Here is a 22928-nt window from a genome sequence, read left to right as displayed (position 1 = left end):
GTTCACTTTTCTGCATGTACGGCAGTCAGCGGTTTCAAATCCGTGTTGGCAAAACATGGTTGTGCTTCAGAGCTTTGGATGAATAAATTTCCTCCCTGTGCAGTAAGTACATCACCACTCATGCTGTATTAACTTCCCTTTTGCCAACTCATTCCAGTTTATTCAAGACTTAATAGTCCATTGGGCCGCATTAACTGATTGGTTTCTGGACATTATGCTGATAAAAGGATTAATTGAAGCAGTTCTTCTTCTGTCTTTTTACACACCCCTGAAGAGGTTTGGAGTTTATTAACCACAAGCTTTAAAAAAAAAAAAAAAGGATGAGCCACTCATTTCAAGGTGACAAATCTGGAGCCTCCATGTCGCTCTGCCTCATTATGATAACATCCTAGATCAAATAGTTGTAATTAAAGAGCGTTTTGATGCGCCGCTCAACTGAAGTAGCGGCGGTGAGTGGGGTGTGTGGGGTATTTTTGACTTTGAGGATAGAAGTGGCTGTGACTCTGCCATGAGTGCGAGCTTCTGGAGGTAAACATGTTGTGACGAAAAACCGCATGAACCACTTGGCTAAAACAACACGGAGACATCGTTGCGGATTCAGGGTTGAACGTTATAATTTGTCAACAAGTAGCAACATGACAGCAAGCAACTGAAAGCCGTTATTAGTTTGGCTTGATGAGCGCACCAACAGAGCTGCAGTGTGTCGGCTGCACAGTTGTATCTTGTCTTAAGGGCTTGGTCGGCATGCCCAGACACACATCCATATCTGTCTCCTTAATATTTGGAATTGGTGAATATATGCAACCTTTACTGAAGTTCAGGGCAACCAGGAATAATTGAATCTGGTTGAAATAGGCGTATATACTAAAAATAAAATACATTTTATATTTATTTGACAGTTGTGTTCTTTTTTAAATGTTTCAGTGGTCTGCCAAGCTCACTTACTACTTTATTTATTGACCCCAGTGTATATTTAAAATAAAATAGATCAATACTGGAAACACTTTTGATGTCTCTTCCAAATATTTTAAAGGGATAGTTCAACATTTTGGCAAATTGGCCCATTGCCATAATCCCTATAGTTTTAGCAATAGGTTACTTTTAATTGTCGGTGCAAGCTACTTTTAGAACGGTAGAGCAGAGCTGTGAGCTGCTCAGAGCTACGCTATGGAGGCTAATGGGATTTCTTGGTTTTCAAACTCATCAAATACACAATCCAACAACTCCAAAACGCTCTAGTGGACAAGTTGTGACCTGCACATTCACCACGCTATGAGATAATAACAGAACGTTACGAGACAGAGTTGTTTTAGAGTTAAATTCATGCAAAACAGCTGATGTGCGTTCCCGTCAGGGCCAGTTTTCCGGCAAGCAGTCTCTGCATTTACCTCGATGGCAATGGGCCAATTTGCAAAAATGTTGAACTATCCCTTTAACAAAACCAAACGCATAATCTGATCAAGATCTCTCTGAGTTAAATATACAGTCAATATATATGGCTGCTTGTCACTACTGGATGTACTTTATCAGCCTTTTAGTTTTATTCCCCCAACACTGTTCCCTGCCTCCAAACGGCTGTGATCTCCATCCACCCGACAGACATTGTTTATTCAGAGGAAATGTCTGACAAGCATAATGGCTGTGCCAGTAGTCAAGTAGTGCCTGATCTGATCAAGGTCTAAATCCCTCAGACTGCAGTGTTGTTACTTGGTAAAGCTGGCTGCATGATAGCCAGAGGTTGGCCAATGCATTGGTGCGGACCTCAGATAAGATAAGGTGATTATTGATAACACGCTGGTGCATAGTGTATTTGGACAGCGGTCGGACATGAAACTGTGCGTCTGTGCATTCTTCCGGTCCGTGTCTGGTTTGGAGTTTGTCGGTCAGCGGTTGAACGCGCTGGATCAGCGTCGTCGTTGTTGTTGTTGTCAGACTTTATGAACTTTTAACTTTTTGGTTTTGTTTTTCAAACATTCGTGACGTTTTACCGTGATCATTCTGGTTTTCTTTTTCTTCTGTATAACACTTCCTAGTAGGCGCAGAGCAGCCAGCACCGCACATTGGGCTGTCAAAGAGCGCTGTGGTGCTGCTGGGGTGGGCCAGGTTCATTATACCCTCTGGTCAGACCCGCCCTCTGCAGAGCAGTTTTACTAATAACAGGAAACATGGCCACTGCTGCAGATGCTAATGAGCAGCTGCCCAGAGCCTGAGACAGCCTGATTACAGCAGGAGGAGTGTTGTTAACATGCAGAAAGGCTCTGAAAGCATCAGAAGAGACTTAGCCACATGCTAGCTGTGCTGCACAAGCTCCACATAAAGAGAAATATCTCCAGTTAAACCGCTCCATGGAGACCTGTTTCTGTGTATGTGCTCTCACTTATCCTGTTTGACTCTCACACCATTCATTATGCAGCCAGTTTAACACCAATATGCACTTTCAACCCCAGATTGAACTGAGGTGTTTGTTTTGCAACTGCAGCAACAGCTCAACAGGCCCCATCATGTCCCTGGAGAGTGAGGTAAACTTGTGATAACAGCACTGTTGTAATGTCATTATTGTTATTATAGCTGATTGCAGAGTTTCAGTGCTGAGTCAGCTGCAGCTGAACGAGAAAGACTGAATATTCACAGCTCACAGAGCCTGGTACGTCGTAGCGTGGTCGTTACAACAGCGCCGGTGGGGAAGAAGAGGGCGATGAGTTCTGGGCTTTTTCCAAAGTATCACAGTGTTCTGCTGCTCCTCCACACCGAGGAGGGGGTAGTAAAGCTGGAACAGGCACCAGGGGAGGGTGCATCCCTGTTACAAACCTTTTTTTCTAGCCTCAAATGTTTAGATAAGGAATTAAATGATGCAAAGACTGTCCAGTTTTCAGACGGATCTAGAAAAGGCAGGAGAGAAGGGCCTGTGTGTGCACGTTTAGCTCCACTGCATCCCAGTGTGGTTGTTGTTTTTTGCTCACGAAGCAGTATGCATTGATTTTCGTTTTGTTTATTTTAATTTAATTCATTCTTTTTCTAATACTGCAAGCTTAAGGGTTTTCATAAAATGTCTCTGTTGCATAACACCCTCATTACACCTGTTGGCCTTTTCTTTTCAGGCCTGGCATGAAAGGCAGAGACAACGCCTACTCTCTGCCTTTTGGCCCAAATATGTAGTGACTGTGTGATATATTCATGATTACTGAAATTTAATGATCTGTTTAATAGAGAGTTTGTTGTCTAAGCCCTTTTCAAAATGATCTTTTTCATTTTTTTTAATTTAACCTTGATCATATTGATGATGAAAGCTCTATGCAGCCTCAGTTGTCATTGGAAACAAGAGCTGGGAAACAAGGTCTTAATTTGAAGCCTGGCTTTGCATCAAAAGAATGGTGCTTCTCCAGCCAGCATGTGTTTTCTATCAAAGTGCCAGACATGTTGCTCCAGTTACTGTTTGTTCCACAGATTGTCCAGTGTGTCTTTTGTAGTCCCAAACAGTTTGAATCAATCTCTGCATTTCTTTTTCTTTTCTTTTTTCCCCCCCCTCATATCTTCCAACAGGATCCTTCCTAGTCAGTGGGATGTTAGAGCTCTGGAAGCAGGACCAGGACTGACTGAAGGAGCATGGTGAAACACCAACCCCTCCAGGTCTATGAGCGCCAGCTGTGTTTGTCATGTATCACTGGGATCTATGGTTGCCGCTGGAAACGCTATCAACGCTCCCATGATGACACTACCAAGGTGAGAGGAGGAGATAAACCCCCTTTTGTGGCTGTTAGTGATTTAACCAAAACACATTGTGGCTGTTTTTTGTTTTGTTTTTTCACAGAATATCCACTGTTGCCCATAAAGTTGTAATAATATTGTTTTTTTTAGACACATTCCTCTTTTATTCCTATTTATACACATCATTAATCACAGTTGACCAGGTGCAATGATTACAGAAGACATAAACTTTATCAATCAAGAATAAATCACATTATCAAATTATTTCAACAACATGGTCTGACATGGTGTAACAGAGTGACAATAGAGTGAATATATGTGAAGGATGGTCACTAGAGAATACATGTCAGTACCTTCAGTAGCCAATCTGTTAATGCACCATACATTGGCATTTGACTGACCTTCATGTATGATAAAGCATCCTGTATCTGAATCCCCCACATCTCCTCCAGTTTTATGCAAGTTTTACCTTCGGGAGATTCTTGATAACCTTTTTCCCTGTTTCAGTGAATTGTGGGAAACATTGTTGCGTAAACGAGTAGAAACCAGAGTTGAGACTTTCCTTGCCATCGATTTATCTCACAAGATAATTATAAGCTGTACACACACATGTGCTCACATTAGGTTGGCAGCAAATGGGAGCTGATCACTCCACTCTGTGTAATTTATCCAGTCAAGGTCATTTTCAACGATAACTGCACAGCTGTTCTGGGAGAGCTTGATGTCCTATTCTTTTTTTTTTTTTTAAACTTTTTGTTCACCTTGTCCGGGTTTCAAGTCTTTTTGATAACACAACAATAAACATTTATAATACTAATGTCCAAGAAAATCATCATATTCCACTTCTGATCTTCAGCTGCTGAATTGAAAAGCTATTACTGTAGCTGTTACATTAATGTAAGTCTAGTCTTTCCACAGCTGTGTGTAGGAAGTGCTACAACAAGTGCTGTTTCTTAATCTACTACTAAAGGGGGGGAAAAAATGACCCACTGAAATCAGTAGTCCACAGTCTGTGTTTGGCGTCGACAGACTATCAGTGTGCTCTTACATCTCATGGTCTCTAGATACCCTACACTGATGTTTGTCTTTCAACATTGATTTACAAAGAACAATTATCTTTGACCAAATATGTCCTTGCTGGCTTATCCTCCATTCAATAACCTTGAGCTCGCCACATAGAGGCTCATTCCACATTACAAATACTCCACTGTTTCTCGTCTGGGTTATTTTTAATTAGTTTGATTAAAAAAAAAAAAAGAAAAGAAAAGAAGAAGAAGAAAAATGCCCATAGTATATTTTCATTATTTATTCTTTTTTTGTGCATGTGGTTTTATTTTACCATATAGTGGCTGTCAAATGGCATTCATCTGCCATCTGTGCATTATTTCACTGAAGCATGAACACACTGATTGTTGTTCAGTTTATTAAAGGGACAGTTCAACATTTTGGCAAACTGGCCCTTTGCCATAATCCCTATAGTCGTAGGAGTAGGTTCGTTACTTTTAATTGTCGGTGCAAGCTATTTTTAGAACGGCGAAGCAGAGCCGCAAGCCACAAGGCTCATGGGATTTCTTGGTTTCCCTCATCGCAGCAGTTTTTCAGCAAGCAGTCTCCAGCATTTGCCTCGAAAACAACTCCGGTAACGAACCTACTCCTAAGACTGTAGGGATTATGGCAATGGGCCAATTTGCAAAGATGTTGAACTATCCCTTTAAGTTTATTAGGATCCCCATTAGCTGTTGCAATGAAGCTGCTTATCTTCCTGGGGTACACACATAACATGAAAAACATTACAATAACCCAGACAGTTACAGGACAATGACACTAAAATAAGGCCTTACATTCATACAACTGAATCTCCGTATCCATTGTTTTCAGAAAATAGTTGGAGATATAATAACAACAAAAGTGCAGGATATATAATATATTCTAAATTCTTTTTATATATAATGTTTTGTTATTTTAGCATTTAACAGTGTGCAGTCAAACTCAACCCCCGACCAAAGAATGTGCTGCGTGCAGTGTTCAGTGTGGTTTTTTTTTTCTTTTTTCTAGTGTCAGGCACATGCCAGGTTAAGTATCACAGCCTACACAAGATGAGCCCTGTGTCCTGACCTTTTCCCGTAATCTCTCCTGTTCTGTAGTTGGGAAGGACACACGGGTTATGTTGCTGCAACAAACTCAGACACAAAGCGTATAATCATGTGTGTGCTCGCATGCACACAGACACAAGGTTGGATGATTTATTTATGCCCACATACCATACTGTAGACAAGCAGAAACCTTGGACACACACACACAATAGACTCATGTCACTCTTGACACACACAGATGTAAAAAAGGAAATATACGGCCCATATGAACCCAGCAGTGAGGCTTTTAAACAGAACGGAGCAGGAGTCAGGTACTCTGTAGGGGTAATTATCATTGATAGCACTTATATATAAAAGCATAGCAGAACTAAATAAAGAGATATTGATTCCCCTGCTGCCCTGTTCGCAGGAAACTGGACACCTTGTAGCTCTGTTTCCTGTTGCAAGTGGTTGTCTTTCAGGCCAACTGACAGGATAATGCAGAGTCAGCATTATTTGCTCACGGCGCTCATCCTTTTGTTTTGACCGTGTGCTGCTGGAAAGCACCCACCCGTCTTAACTCAAGTGTAAGAAGCTCACATTCTGGGCTCATGCACTCTGCAGGCTGCAGGCCATGCCGGTTCAGTTGACTCAATATATTTTCCCCCCTTCAACTTTCTTTTAACTTGTTCACATCATGAGTAAGAACTGAGAATGGACTGAGTCACTGCTAAGGGCGTATAGTTTTGTCCTGAAATGTGTAATGCAGTATTTTTTATTAGTCCGTTCATTTACTAGAAACAGAAAGCTGTCATTTCCATTGAGAATACGACACGGCACAGGTCAAGGTGATGTTATATAAGACTGCATCTTTAACAAACCCAGTAAACAAACTGTGACCAATCAAGGACGAGGTATCGGCTACATGTAACTGGAACCTGCGCGAATCACAGAAGCGTGAGAACTGAGAATCTCATGTTGAAACAATTGTCGACTCATTCATAATCCAGAAGAAGATCGTGCCGTTTCACTCCTTTTTTCATCTCTGTTCACTGTAACGAGCCGTTCAGGTTGAGACCGGCTGTCTCGGCGAAGCTGCTTCTGCCTTGTGTTCAAGGTGCTTTGTAGGGAAGACAGCCCGCACGTCATGCACTGCAAGCTGATCTGGCCTCTCAGTAATAATTGAAAGTATTTCCATTTAGCCACTCATTACCATTTGGTCACACAAAGGCTTCATAAATAGCAACAAAGCTGCTCTGCCATTGTTTGTCAGTGGTCACCTGGGTCGTCATTTGCCCTGGATGAGGCAGACAAACGAGCAGTTGTTCTTTACACTATAGTGACACCTGGTTTCAAGAGTTTTTTTTGAAGGAAGGTTAGTGATTCCCCTCGATCCTCGTAAATTAGTTATTTGGATCACTGGCATTCATTCATTTCTAATGGCATTTAAAGGGATAGTTCACTCAAAATTGAAATTTCACTCATTATCTACTCACCCTCATGTCGACTAAGTGCTGGGAGAAGTTTCAGAGTCCTCCGTGCCTTCTCTGAGTTACAGGGGGCTACATGCAGTACTGCACTGCCATATGACAGTAACAAACGGGGCTCACTCTTCTCTTCGTCCAAAAAGACACACCAAAAAACATCCAAATACTGTACCTCCATAGTGCTCGTCTGTAATGTCCCTCTTGTATTGAAGCCCCGACATGAGAAATTGTTCCGAAAAAAATTAAATAATTCTATGTTTTAAGCTTGTTTGTAGCGGAACCTCCCAGTGTCTCAGTTCACTGCTTTGCCTGTGTCTGTGCAAATCTTGCGCGATTTGCATTGACACCCAGTTCACGACTTCGCAAATCGCGAGAGATTCCAGCAGAGCAACACTGGGAGCTTCTGCTACAAACAAGCTTAAAATATAGATTTATTTAAAACAAGAGGGACATTACAGACGAGCAGCATGGAGGTATTTGGATGTTTTTTGGTGTGTCTTTTTGGACGAAGAAAAGTGAGCTCCGTTCGCTACCGTCATATGGACATGCAGTGCTGCACGGAGCCCCGCTGTAACTCAGAGAAGGCACGGAGGACTCTGAAACTTCTCCCAGCCCTTAGTCGACATGAGGGTGAGTAGATAATGAGAAATTTCAATTTTGAGTGAACTATCCCTTTAACTCTTTCGCGACCATTGACGAGTTAACTCGTCACAGCCTGCCGAACGTTCACGACCATTGACGAGCAAACTCGTCAAAACCGTTTTTTTACAGATTACGATAATAGACACTCTGAGGTACCCTGTGTGTGAATATGGTAGTCCTCTGATATGTAAAACTGTTTTAAACTAAAATCAAAACATAATATTTTTTATAAACTGTGTGATCTTGGTTTTGTTTGAGTAATCGTTCTCCTTGAATGCTGCTGTGGGGACAGCCTGCAGCGCTGTGCGGCTGTCGGCTACAGTGTTGCGACTTTCTCGCTGAATCTGGCGACTTTCCAAACCCTCTTTTGACAAAAGCGACCGACGACAAATGTGGCGACTTTTACCGGTGCTGTTACAAACGTTTATGGTTTGGAGACTCGGATCTGAAAGCCCGTTATCACGGCTGTTTTCACGGCGCTGTGCAGCAGAGCGGGCGCTCTGCAGCGGGGGCTGTGACCGGCCGCCCCCGCCACAGAGCACTCATCGCCGGTCAGTCACACAGCAGTGTCCCGGAGCTGCTGCGCTGCAGCCAGAGACCCACACCGCTGCACCGCTGCTCTCCAGGCTGCCACCCCCAGATATGCCTACAAATATATTTATTTAGCCGTAGAAATGATTTGGGAGACATGCCACACTGCAGAGTACCGGTAAAATGAGCAGATTGCCACTTGACACAAAAGTGCGTTTTTCTCTGAAACTAGAGCGGGAGCTCCGTTTTTGGAGAAACCCAGCTCTCTTCTTCTACTTCGTCCTCACGAACGAAACGGCGGAAAAACTCGCCGTTTTTTCGTGGAGCACGTTGTAAAGTCACTCTTCAATCACGTGAAGACCGTTTGTTTCTAGGTGACGTACATAGTTCGGTTCGACGTGAGATAAAAGGTAAACAAATAGCCAAAAACATGTGGTCCTGAGCGGATGTGCTGAGGAATTAGTGTGGTCGCGAAAGAGTTAATGTTTTCACACACCCCCCCCCCCACCCACCAAGTATTTTGTGTTTCAGATCACATACGTCCGCTCATCTTCCCAGTAGCTGTCAGTTTGAAAGGTCATGAGCTTCAATAAATCAGATGTGAGTTGACTCAGTGATGAGGCTGAGGGTGTGATGGTTAGTGGTGTGTTTTAATGTAAAGAGTAGTAATCGAGGCGTGGCGTGTACAGGAAGTAACAGGGTGGGTGGGATGATGACTACCTGTCTGTGTCCAAAAAACCCCCCAAAAAAGCAGAGGGTAATTTTTCTGGCACATTCTTCCTCTCTTTCCAAATGAAGCTCTGCATTTAGATTTACATGCTGAATAAAACCAAAATAAACTCATACACTGTAGAGTTTGTTCCTGAAATACAGGGGAAAAACCACCGTCACATTGTGTTGAGTGTAATGTCTCACTCCCTTCACTCTCACGGTGACCGTTCATCATCTAGTAAATATTCAGAAACCATGAGTCAAGATGTCTTTGTAAATGAGTCATGGACATGTTTACCCGATTTTCATTTATGCCCTTTATGAGTGATTTTAGTTGTTCTCTGTGTGATTACTGTTTGATTTGTGTTTCTAATTGAAACATCCAGATTAGTTTCTACACACAGTAATGACTTGTACTAATCCCCAGTTCGTTTACACAAAAGAACAAAAAGAAAAACATTAAGCCTGGAAATTAAAACCATTAATCTAGTTCTGAAAACCTACAGTATATTTTTATTATTCAGTGGTATTGAAAAAATGCTCATGCATTCATAACACATTTTATTTTGAGTTGATGATGAACTGAAAGCTTGGTCAGGCCAATTAAAATTTGAAGACATCAATACAGTATAAACTTTAGAAAATTAGGATCAGGCTTTTTTTAAATACTATATTTTGACATGTTATAGACAAAAGTGTTAATGTATTAATCAATAATAATAGAATAATTGTTGGTGTCAGTCCTGCTTCTGACTGTGACATCATGATTGATCTTGTTTTTTCATGATAGAGATGATGGTCTGTCGTTGCTCGCCGATGTACAGTAAAGTAGTAAACATTCACATGTTCCTGATGGAGAAACTAAGAAGGATGGGGATTTATATTTGTAGCTTCACTTGATTGTCAGTACATAGCAGGTTTTCACACTTTACAAATAAGTGTTAAATCTAAAATTAGTAAACGCAGCGGGTGACCACCACTGCGATGGTCACTGAATTACATTCATGTACATTTATGATGCGGTGATCAGAAAAGCCACAAGCTACTTCCTGTAAAGCTGTTGACCCATTTGGTGCATACTATGTAATTTTCTGGTTTTGTGGGCTGCCTTAAAGAAGCAACCCAAATTATCACATAATAAATTGTTGGCTAAAAACCAGTAGTTCAATTTCCTGTTAATGTTTTAAAGAGCAACACCTTAAATGTCAGAAAATGAACAAGTTTTGTCTGTAAAACACAAAGGAAAGGAGGAGATTCAGTTCAGTATTTGGCAGGTTTTTTTTAATTATATTTTTCATTTTTCAGGATCTCCTATGCACTTCTACTTTTACTTTTACATCTGGTGCATTTCTGTGCTGGTATAGTATGGCTGCAGTATAAAGCGACGCACACCCAGTGTGAAATGCCAGGGACTTATCTGGATATGCTCAGGAATGTGACAAGGGACCGAGGTGTTAAGTCCAGTGAAGAGGCAGAGAGAGAGAGAGGCATGTGAGGCTCCGCTGTCAGAATTAATAGCTACAGGAGCTTTACCTTTTTTTTTCTCTGTCCTCCGTGCCTCAGTTTCCAAGTTTATGCACACAAACCAACTTGATAGTGTTTGTTTGTTTGTTCTGTCTCTGTCTGCAGTCATTACGAATCATCAAGTTGATCTGGGACCCTCCCACACTATATTTTCTCAGCACAGTGCTGGCATGTTAGACAGCAGCATACTGAGCCAAGCTGCCATGCCTAATTGAATCCATCATCTAATTGCATGTTAACTAGCAGAGCTGAAATGACCTGAGCAGATATTATCTAATACATAAATGTAATTGACAAAGTGTATAGGATGAATACTAATGTGCGCTTTGCCAGAGGAGACTTTAGAGGTGGCTGTCGTACTTACTTGTGTATTACATAAATGGATGAAAATGGGAATAATACGGATAATGATGATAAATTGCTTATACTTACATGCCTATAAGTACAACAGTCAGTGTTTGTCATCCCTCTGATGACTAATCTTGTCATTTGTCAGTACTGTTACCCATAGAAACTACAGTTCTCTGAGTTTTATCACAGCCATAGTCACATGATCATCTGCGCACAGAAAGGAGTGTGAAAGTTATAGTTGTTATATTTCTGTAGAAGAGAAGAGCACTGACAACTTTCACAGTGCCACTGCTCTCTCGCTGATGTAGATGTACTGCACACGATGATACAAGGACAACTTAACATTGTATTCCAGTTCATGCTGTTCTTCTACAGAAGAATGCTGTGGTAGAAATGTGCGTGGTTATTATTATACCAGTAATTCATAAGCCTGCCGCTGTGATTTATAGGCTGTTGGGCTGTTTCCCTGTGCGCCGCTCATAAGGGGGTCAGAGCTGCACAGGAGGCTCGTGTGTTGTGTGCTGTCTTGGTAGGTTTGACAGATTTACATGCATACATCCTTTTTTTTGTGTTCACCTATGTATGTATTTATTTATCTTGTAATAGCTTTTCAAGAACATTGCATCCTGATCACGTCACGGCGCCCAGTTGACTTGCGCAACTGGATGCAAATCAGAATAGATAGTATTGCCATATGCTTTGTTTGAATAGCAGTGCAGCATCTGTATTTGATTTCTTATGTGTATCTCAGTAAACAAGCATGCCCACACATGCATGTGCTGTGCAATGGGGCAGCAGCTGAGCATAAATTGAGAATATGACGCTCAGTTGTTGTTGCCTAGATCCTGTTTGACGGTGTTCACGAAGGGAACACGCGGATCATTCAGTCGTGCAGGCATTATCAAGAGGAGTTGTGCACGTAGAGGAAAAACAGAACAGATAAACAGCAGAAAACCTCTGTATTTGTACATATTATGGAATAATGCTTGAAGCTACTGTCACCTCTGCACATTTTCCTGGCTTTAATTTGATTTGGCATATTGATCCCAAGGACCATGCAGAAAGAAACACCAGCAAAAATGAAGTGTCTGTTCATTCACTATTCACTATTTGCTATTCACTATTCACTATTACAGTGAATTGGCGTAGTGAACGTCACCCATCTGGTCTTAAACTATTAAAAAAGAAAGACAGGGCCAAAGTTGTTTTCTGCTTCTTCCCCCTCTTTCCCTGATTGTTAAATCACTCACACACTTTCCTCTACACAGTGGTGAGTCAGCAACGACTTATACTTTATAGTAACTGGAAAGAGTTGTAAATCTGTATCACATAAATTCCTAATGCAAAGACGTGAGTGTGCAAAGCGCAGTTGAAGGATTTTATACAATGTGTCCTTTTTTAAAGGATTTAAAGAGTGTTTACATGATACTGGCGCTGGTCCATTAAATATTTCATTTTTAGAAGAGAAGTTTGTTCTATCAGGCCAAGTTTGTGATTTCCATCCATTTCCATTGTTAACAATTTAGGGAACGAGCTCACTTTTGTAAAAATATATTTATGTAATCTTAACCATTGCAGCTGCTTGGATTACATTTCTCCGAGCAGCTGCAGGAAAGGTCATGGGTGATTTTGAAAAAAGTGTATTATAATATTTTTAATTACTCCTCAAACACTTAATTTGATTTGAGTTAAAGCTAATTCAATAGCTCTGAATTTTTCCCAAGGAGAGCTTTGTCCTCTTTGTCTTCTATGATTTCTCCAAGGGACCAACAGTGCAAGACTGGTCGGGAGTAATTACCAGAGCACAGCACAGATGACCGTTAGCATGCACCGGCTCCTCAAACGGCCCGCTTCTCCGAGCTTGTTGATTTTCTGATAGATTTCTGTTGCTGTGGGGTTTTGTACCCAAATAAAATGCCAGCCATGCAGAATGTTAATGTGGTATCACCAGGGCAGGCCAAGTCATGTCAGGCTAGACGAGCTCTGCTGCTGAGTTGGCTGGGAAACAGGAAGAGAGAAACATCAGGCCCAGCAGGGCGTTTAAATCACCAGTAACTGAGACTTGTAAGCTGTTTTTTTGTCTTGTTTTTTCATATGTTAAAACTAAAAGCCAGAACTTTTAGTAATTTTAAATAAACCATCAAAACATGCACTCTTTTAGACCATAGACCCACACTAGTAGCCTACACTGTACTGTATTGACATTTTCTCTCCTACAGACAGATAGATTAATCCAACTTGGCCCTATTGTCATATTGAGGCCAATGTAGCAGTATTTTTTACCTTGACTTTGCTGCATTTTTACCTAATTAAACAGCTTCAAAGTAATTGTGATGGTTAAATATGACTTGTAACTTGTTACAGGGAGAATGGCGGCTCTTTGCCTTCCACCTAAATGTCTCTTGACGGAAAAACAACTTTGCAAGATCAGAGCCTCCGACCTGATGTCCCATCTCTCGTCTCTACGGCATTGCACCACACAACACTTTGCACCTGTAATATATATAAACTTTATTTCAGACACAGGTCCATGTAATCTCTTGTTTATGACAGATAAGACTACAAAACTACACACATCGTAACATCCTATATGATATACAACGTTATCCACCGCTCCATAGATAGCTTTCTCGCCGGCTTCGTTGAAAACAAAAGCACATGGCCGAGAGGAGGGTTAGTGAAACAGTAGGAAAAGCGACTGGACTTGCATAGTTCCCCTTTTTAATGATGAACGATAAAATACCATCTTTAGATTTACCGGTAGATATGAAACGGTTTATTAGATGATCAGATGAAGCCGAGACCTTGGTGTTGGTATCCTTTTTGACCGCACTATCATGGCTCTCCCAGGGGCCCCTCAGGTCACATCCATCATAATCCAGAGGGGAGGTGGAGGAGGAGGAGGAGGAGGAGGGGGTGGAAGAGTGTGAGAGTCGGGGGGTTGAACAATGTCACCTCTCAGGAGCAAGGTCGGATTTCCCAGGTGTTTCCAGGTGGTCTTTAAGGACCATGGGAACCGGGGTCGGTGCTCTCTCATCAATGAGCAGCGCTGCCTGTCACAGAGACCGTAGTAACCTTCCTGTGACTGGGATTGATTTGTTGTCCTCCCCTCCTCGTCACAAGACTGCACTGTGTGTGTGTTGCTCCCTTTGAAAACATGGCTTTTATGTGTTTTGGCTCATTTCCTTTTTTTCCTCTTTTTAAAGACACACCATTAGCAGCCTGTTATTATTTGGGTGGTGCCCATATCACCCCTCTTGCGTAACAATGTTTTTTTCTTCTTGCACTTCTGACATGTGCTCAAGAAGCCATATCCAAACATGAGAGGGCAGCGAATCAGCATTCCTCTGGACTTGGTTTTCCTTTTTACACAGCTGATCACATTCATGCCATATAAAACCATGCACACGGATGAAACGATGCATCTTTATACCACTGAATGAGCTGTGAACCATGAGCAAAGCTCTTGGAACAAGCAGCGGATTTTAATTTATAATTGAAAACACTGAGTCTCCATTAAAACATTTGAAAAACATTGATTATTTTGCCAACAAAGCATAGTGAGAATGAGGTCAGGTATGAACAGGTCGGACAGCACGTCTCACCTGTGTGTCGCATCAGCTGGTGGAGTGATAATAATCTGATCCCTGGCACAAACACAACACGGAAACGGTGCATTCAAGGTGACTGCTCAACTTAGAGTCTTTACCACCACAATGCAACAGCAACTAGCAAATACACAGTTGTTCATGAGTCAGTGACAAATAAAAAATTGTTTTAGTTAAATGAAAATAAATAATTGATTGATTTAAAAGCACTGGATTTGTTTTGAATGTACATTTTGTATTCACATTGGTTTTATGTCATTTCAAATGACATTTAAACTTTTTTTAACAATGGTAAGACTGAGGCCCCTGGAAATGTCAAATGGTGTAACCAAAAAGGAATAATATTATATATTCTACTAGGATGGAAAGTAGCTAGTAAGCTAAATCTGGTACAAGGCATCTCTTCTCATCTCGAGACTAATGTTATTTTGTACATTGTCCCTGATACAAATAAATGTATTAAACTAAACTAAACTATTATTAAATAATATATTAAATATTAAATATCTTATCCAACTACAGTGGATTTAATAAGTGTACTTATAAAAAGTATACTTTACTCTAAAGTGGGGTAGTTTTTTTTCGCATTGGATAATGCAGGTACACAAATGCGTCACGTTGCTCACGATTCATCAGCGACTGATATTGGATCCGTCAACCGTCAATCAAACGTCTGAGACACACACACACCGAGCTCGGTCTCGCCCCAAACATTGAATATCCCGCCTGCTCAATAACGACCAATCAAATTTGTTTTCCTAACTCTGGTAAACTCGTGCGGCAACTCGTGAAAACTCGGTGCGACAAACAGGACAACACTTTTAATGCATTTTAGAAACACCAGACAGGACTTATAGTGTGACAAATTATGTAAAATGTGTTGTATTGAAAAAAAAGTAAATTACATGTATTGCACATTTTAATCCAGATTTATTTTATTTATTATTAATAAAAAATATATATACTAGTTATATCACTTGACATTGGGTGGCATGATGTCATTGACCCTCATATTGATATTTAGGGAAAAAAACATTATATAGTCTGTCAATGCAAATGTGTTCATTATGTCTTTTTCTTGACCTCTATACTGACTACAGTCTCAGCTGACCTGCTTGAATTTTTCACATTCAAGACTGACTACTGATTTTTATCTAAAGGTGTCATCAGAATATGTGTCACCTTATCACCTCATGTGTTCATGGCTGATGAATTCCTGCTCTTTAAGATAGAAATGCTGTTCTCTTAACATTGTTCAGTACTGTATGTGTCCATGGCAACTTGAGGGCTGTCTGCACCACGGCTGCGGCTCGGGTGCACAGAGCTGTCTTTAAATAATGAACACTTATCTGTGCTTCGCCAAAAAGGTCAAAAGGTGCTCATCTGGGTCACAGCAAATGTGTAGATGGATTTAAAAGACACACCGGAGAAGATAGAAAAGAGTCTGTCATTATTCACCCGAGTGCGGCGGCCTCATTGTGGTTCATTTCTGCAGATGTTGCCCGTTTAATATCTGCACGGGTACAAGAGTGCATGGCGGAAGAGGACAGTAATTAGTGGGCTTCTGCGTGAAGTTATTAAAAGTAATTCCTCGATAATGAGCAAAGTGTATGAGGGAATACTCTGTGCAAAGGTCAGCAGCCGGGTTGACGCCACATCCTCAAAGCAGATAAGTTTGTCTACGGTCTCTGAGAAGTTTGGGTTGTGCTTTTCAGTCCATACATTGCGTTTGACCACTGTGGAAACTTTTGACCCAACGGAGAGGCTTTCAGTATTATCTAATCTAATGCACCTACGTCTTGTTTCTCCCTCAATTAAGTGTAGTGGAAACACATTAATAATTGATTGTGTTTGTGTTTACAGTGGGAGCTGCTGTGGTCCCTCATCCTCCTCTTTACCTTCTGCCTGCTGCTCGTCTGGTTTTACTTCTGGTGGGAGGCACATAATGACTACAACGAATTCAACTGGTGAGTATACGCATCCAACCCAGCCGCCCCGTGCATGCATGTATTCATGTCAAAAACTTTGAGCCAGATGCCCGTCACCATATTGTTTTGGCTGTAAATAGATTCTATCCGTGCTTGTCGGGCTTGTTGATTTCCTAAATCATCTGCTTAATCTGTGTGTCTGAGCAGAGACCGCCCAAACCTCCGCAGATTACACTGTTGCGTAACAGAGAGATGGCTTGCCAGACGTTTCCTGTACTGTACACCACTCAGCCCCCGTGCCGCGCTCACTCACTGATGTAAAAACTAATTTATGTGACTGAAAACATTATACTGTAAGATTTATTCCAAACCTAGAAACAGAATTCATCTGTTTTCCAAAAGCGACACACATGATTTTCCGTAAAGCAATATGTTTTGAAAGGCTCTCAAGCGCCACATGGCTACTAACTGCTGTATCCCATAATGTCACGTTCAACACACTTGTCTTTCCTGTGAACTGTCTCTCCCCTTCCCCCCTCTCCTCCCGCTCAGGGATCTCTGCAATGTCACCTTTTCCTTTTTATTATCGTCCCCTGCTTTCCATTACCTCCTCTCACCTTCCTTTTCCAATGTCGTTTTTTTTTTTTCCCTTTGATATCCTGGTCCCAATTTCCTCTACATTTTCCCCTTTTTAATAGCATTTCACTTCACATCTTTTGCTGTGTGTATATTATCCAGTTTCTTTTTTGTCTCCCTTCCCACACCGCCACCACCAGTCCTTTTTATCAGCAATCTTACCATTGTGTTTTCCTTTTTTTCTTTTTTATCTCTGGATGTCAGATTTGGTGGGCAGACATTTGCCATTCCTTTTTAATAGGAAGTGGACAAATTTCCTGTTTTTTTCTTTTATGTGGGTCCCACAGATAATCATAGAGATGATCCTGCCCCCTCATGTGTCCTAGTGATTTAGCAGCAGGGAGCGTCCCCCCGTCCATCTGCAGTATAAATGTTATTCACAAAGGGCGAGGAGCACCGGTGCTAAGTGACCCTGCTGTGGCTCTGTGCCACTGGAATCACTGATAAGGCTTTGAATGTAATTAGTGCCATAGACCCTCACTGCCATGTCATACACACACAGTTATACACGTATAGACTTTGCAGCTGTCAACCTTTTCATGCACCCAATGCCACGCGCATTATTGAGCATCACAGTTCAGAGCATTTATTTATTTAAGGAGGACAGTGCACATTAAAGCAGAAGTAAGCGATCCGGTCGTTTTGGCTAATGCTGCGTTCCAGGTAGGCTTTTGAAACCGTAAGTTACAGCTTCGAGTCACGACTTACGACTTTGTAGCGTTCCAGGCAACCCGTAAATCGTGTTTTTCCGTCCTGTTGCCTGTGAAAGTCACTATAACGGCCACTCGTAACTTCCGACCCGTGAACGCGCACCAGATCAAACTGGTACGACTTCACAGGTCAGAAAAACACGAGTTACGGGTTGCCTTGAACGCACCATAATCTCTTGTCAGCCGATGGAGTTAGCAGCCCCCGCCCTCGTCATGGATCTATTGGTCCTCGTCCCTACGTCACCACATTCACGCGCATCCCTTGGCTGCACACACAGCCCTGCATGCCGTTCTCTCTCCTCATTGGATAAAACTTGTAGGATACGAGAAAAGTTTTCTCCTCGGCTCAGAGCAGAGCAGAGTGGCTGACAGACCCGTGTTTCGGTCCAAACACTCTATGTAAGTGATTGCTGTCGGAAGATATACTGTAACTATTTAAGACTTATATTAACACAAAAATGTGGCTTACTTCTGCTTTAATGAACATAATAAATGTAAAGGTGCCAGTGTTAGCCAAATGCTAGTTTCAGACTGTAGTTCTCCGGGCAAGGTGTTAAAAGCCATTAAAATTAAAGGACATAATTCATAAAAACAGGAAAAACACAAACACAGAAAATCGGTACACAAATTGGAAGGTATCCAAACAGAAATCAACAGACAATAAAACTACAAAAAGAGACAATTAACATGACACTACTATAAAAATAAATAAATAAATAAAAAACAGTAAACAAAACAAAAAACAGGAAGTATAGTGCAATTTAATACATTTAGGTGAGCTGGGCTGTTTACGATGGTTAAAATGGATGGAGATGCAACAATGCAAAGACCAGAACAGGGTTTCTTGATGGAGTTGTGCTAGGATGGGTTGAGAACACAACAAAGCCAAACAACGAAACCAAATATAATCTAGTGTAATAAAGTGCTACAGTGCTCAAAAAAAACTGTCAGGGATGGATAGATGAAATGGGGATGCAGCAATGCAAGAACCAGAGCAGGGTTTTTGTTGGAGTTGTGCTAAGATGGAATGAGAAACACAAACGAGAACCAACAACATACAGTACAATGTCATAAAGTGCTACAGTGCTCAAGTAAAAAGTTGCAGTGCGTGTGTACTGTACACTCACTGTACAACTCTGTCTGCTTTTACATGTTTGAAAAAGTGCTCAATATTGCTTTTTCCATCTTTCTCCCACAGTGCAGCTCCTCCATAACACAAAAACCAGCAGTCGATAAATTGCCACCCATCCATTAATAATGAAAATCACATAACCTCTTTGGTCTGAGCTCTCCCTATAATAGCCGAGCAGTAGCGTCTGCAGCCACCTAGGTTGCTGTGTTTGTTTAGTCTGCGTTAGTTTTATTGAAATAATAAAGCTTTATCCTGAGGGATACTTGATAAGTGTCTTGCTGTAAGTCACAGACCTCTGAAGCACCAGCTGGCTTTTATTTTGTACAGTATGTATCCTCGCTGTTTAACCATCCTGACACTTGTCTTGCAGAGGTCATAACCGGTAGACTCCCATTACCCTGCTGTCTGTTTGTGAAAGGAAGCAATAGTGTTATAAAGTTATGTCATCTTGTTATGAAACATCAAAGTCAAACTTTGTGAGGCATTGTCTGGTTTTGAAAGGAAATTAGCAATGACGGATAATTAATTTAAGAACTATTACAAAATCCCAAAGCACATAAATTCAGTTCTCCCCCAAGCCCTCGTGTCAGTTAGTGACGCTCAAATGATGAGAAACGTTATTCCCTTTCGTGTTCCTGCAGGTTCCTCTACAACCGCTCTGGGGTGTGGAGCGATGGCACTGTTCCCATCTTGGCCACGACGGCTGCTGGCTTCACCTATATTGCATTTTTAATGGTGAGTCCCATATGATATACTCGCTAAGGAGGTGCCAAACCTGCTGTGCTCTTGTTGAGCCAGCACTTTACAGTAATTGTCTGTATGTGTTGCCTGGAAAAAGAAATGTAGTCAAATACTGAAGCTGAGCAAGTCGGGATCTGTGAGGCCGTTTTTGGAGGTTGTACTCTTATTTGCATGTCTGTTTTGTTTTGTACTTTTTCAGGTTTTAGCGCTTTGCCACATTGCACTTGGGCAACAGTTAAATTTGCACTGGCTCCATAAGGTAAGGGTGAAATACGAATACAAGTGAGTGACTGTAAAGTGTCTGTTTGTGTGCATTCGGACAACTAGGAAGGTAGACATTGTTGAACGATAGTTTTTTTTAATGTGTATCTTTCTATCGGTGTGTGTGTGTTTGCAGTTACCTGTTTGCTTTGTGCTTGCGTGTGTGTTCATTCATAGCCAATCAGCTGAACTTGTCCTGAACTCTCAGTTGGGATCGTGTTGTCCCGGGAGGCTTGTGACAGCCCAGTAAATGACCTCCTCCTCTAGAATATGATGATCAGCAAACCAAATACAAAACCCAAACACTTGTTTTAGGTGTGAAAGGGCCCGGAGCCATGCAGCGTTATTCTGCAGTGCACATGTATGTATCCAAAGTGACAGCCTCTCTGATTTTCTGCGTTTATCCCCCTGTGTCCACACAGATTGGAGTGACTGCTGCTCTGCTCACCACCATCATCGGGGTGATATCTGTCAATCAAACATGGGTACAAGAGTGGGATGTCATCCCCATCTCCCTGCAGGTCAGCAGACTGAAACAGTGATGGCTTGACATCACTTCTTTTTTTTCTTTTTTTTTTGATTTTTTTTTTTTGATTTTTGAACGGCTGACAGTCAAGAGACAGATGGGAAACAAAGAGAGGGAGAGAGATGCGTCTGACATGCACCATGGATGTTGAGGTTATTTGGTATGTTCTGTAGCTCATCCAGGTACCAAGGCTCTGGCATCAATCACCCTTAATGATGAGTTGCAGTACTAAAGTGAGTCTTGTGATCCCTCGGGTGGAGGCAGCACTGCAAAAACTCTAAATCTTTCCAAGAATATTTGTCTTATTTCTTGTCAATTGTCTCATTTCTAGTCAAAACGAATCTCTTTCCACTTAAAATAAGACTCATCACCTAAATTAACTTGTTTTTAGATCATTTTCACTTGTTTCAAACTAATTTTCACTTGAAATAAGTAGAAAAAACAAAAACGTTTTGTAACCCTTGTTATAAGGAAGAAAAACTTGCTCCACTATCAGATTTTTCTACTTATTTCAAGTGAAAATATGCTTGAAAGGAATAAAAAAGTGTCTAAAAACAAGCTACTTTTATATGATGAGTCTTATTTTAAGTATAATTAGATTTGTTTTGACTAGAAATTACATTTTGACTAGAAATGATACAAATATTCTTGGTAAGATATTTGAGTTTTTGCAGTGAGACTGTTACTTCTACGTAACAACACAGTCTTCTCCCCTATGGTTTGTGAGCGTCGGATAAAATAATTGAACTGCAGCCATTTTTACTGAGGTAACGACAACAAAAAGCTCTCAGGATCTTTTTTTTTAATTCCCTTACAGTGCACAGTGTAATATACATCTGTGGTGACATAACACTCACTCTGCATTTATCCTGGTAACAATTAGCAGCTAAACAATATCTGAGGAGACGTGAAAAGTGCATAATTAGTGTGTCCCTGTGAGATTATTGCGCCACACAAGAATGTGTGATTTGAATTGTACTGAAGTGCCATTAAAATTGAATGCTTCTGCAAATGATAGCTATTATCTCTGAATTGTGCCACCAGTGTCTTAACCCTAGATAATGCCTGTAATTTCCATGCCTGTCTGTCTTCTCTATCTTTGTTTCTCTTCTTTGTCACCTCTCTTAAACCCCTATTAATTCCCTTATCTCTCTCTTTTTTCCCCTTTGTTTTCATTTCTCTATATCTTTTTTTTTCATCTCATGCCTTCATCCTCACTGGTCCTACAGGCTACAGGTCCGTTCCTGCACATAGGGGCTCTTGCTGCGGTCACAGCGCTGTCGTGGATTGTGGCTGGACAGGTGGCCCGCGCCGAAAAAACAAGTATGTTTACCTTTGTCACACAGAATACAAGTTACTGTTACCTGATGTAACAGTCGACCACAAACACACACACGCACACACGCGCGCGTACACACAGTTACAGGAAGAGTGGTGAATGATTAACATGATGTAGACAGAGGCCAGGACCTCCACCCAGGGTGTCGGAGATAACGAACATTCCTGTGGGCTCATGTGATGTTTTCCAGCCGGGACACCTTGGATTATTTTCTCCCTCAGTACAGACTCAGAGCTCTTTCTGGGAATTAGCAGCTAAAAGCTTAAAGTCAGTGTCATTTATATGCCAGTTTTATTGTCCGTGCGAGAAATTGTAGCCATACGTGAGCAGTATTTTTTTGTAAATGTCAGTGGGTTGTGAGCATTATTAACACACCCAGTTAAAGTGAAAGGTGCAATGTGGCTAAAAGACTTCTACTTCCAGTGATTTACACAACGACCCACTGGGAGCGACATTTCAAACTAACAAAAGAAATCTTCTGCTGCATTTTTTTTTTCTCTGCTTTTGGAGCCTTTGACAAGGTGGAAAGTCACGGCCAGGTGACTCCCACTGTAGCATCTCTGCTGTAATGCAGAGTGGAGTCTGAATACTAAATAGGGTGTGTGTGTGTGTGTGTGCGCATGTGTGTGTGTGTGTGCGCATGTGTGTGTGTTGGGATGAGGGCTCGAGGGCGGTGAATCTCATGTGTGTAACAGGAGTTGTCGACTCAACCCCGCCCCTCAGCTGACCTTGAAACAAATGCATTCCCCTGTGAGTGTGTGTGTGTGTGTGTGAATGTGTGTGTGTGTAGGTCCACATTTGCAGCCTTCATCGCTCACTTACACTGAGGTGCATGCTGGGGAAAGCGATCTCCTCGGCCCCTTAATGTCAATGTTGTTGGCGTTGCTATAAACGGTGCTGAGCATTACCCACATTCACGGCAGTGGCTACGTCCATCATGCATCTCTTTAAAAACCCAACGAGAGTCCTAGATGTCACATAAATGTCTCTGTTGGTTACAAATCAAAACATAAACATAAGATAA

At 41.5% G+C, this 22928-nt stretch overlaps 1 protein-coding gene across 2 annotated transcripts in view; it reads left to right on the top strand.

Annotated features, from left to right (window-relative positions):
- Positions 1–22928, top strand: part of gdpd5b (glycerophosphodiester phosphodiesterase domain containing 5b) — a 52069-nt gene that overhangs the window by 14199 nt on the left and 14942 nt on the right. For both annotated transcript variants that reach the window (XR_014595846.1, XM_083984869.1), the window contains exons 2-7: positions 3541–3720; positions 16495–16598; positions 19679–19772; positions 19978–20037; positions 20462–20560; positions 21795–21888. Coding sequence is in view for 1 of the 2 variants with exons in the window: in XM_083984869.1 (XP_083840995.1) it covers positions 3604–3720; positions 16495–16598; positions 19679–19772; positions 19978–20037; positions 20462–20560; positions 21795–21888 (568 nt within the window). In the remaining variant the exon portion in view is untranslated. The remainder of the gene's footprint in view (positions 1–3540; positions 3721–16494; positions 16599–19678; positions 19773–19977; positions 20038–20461; positions 20561–21794; positions 21889–22928) is intronic.

Source organism: Trachurus trachurus (genome assembly GCF_905171665.1).
Source record: "Trachurus trachurus genome assembly, chromosome: 13".
In the NCBI taxonomy this organism is placed as follows: domain Eukaryota; kingdom Metazoa; phylum Chordata; class Actinopteri; order Carangiformes; family Carangidae; genus Trachurus; species Trachurus trachurus.
Note: the sequence above shows the minus strand (reverse complement) of the source record. Positions and strands in the feature narration are given on the sequence as shown.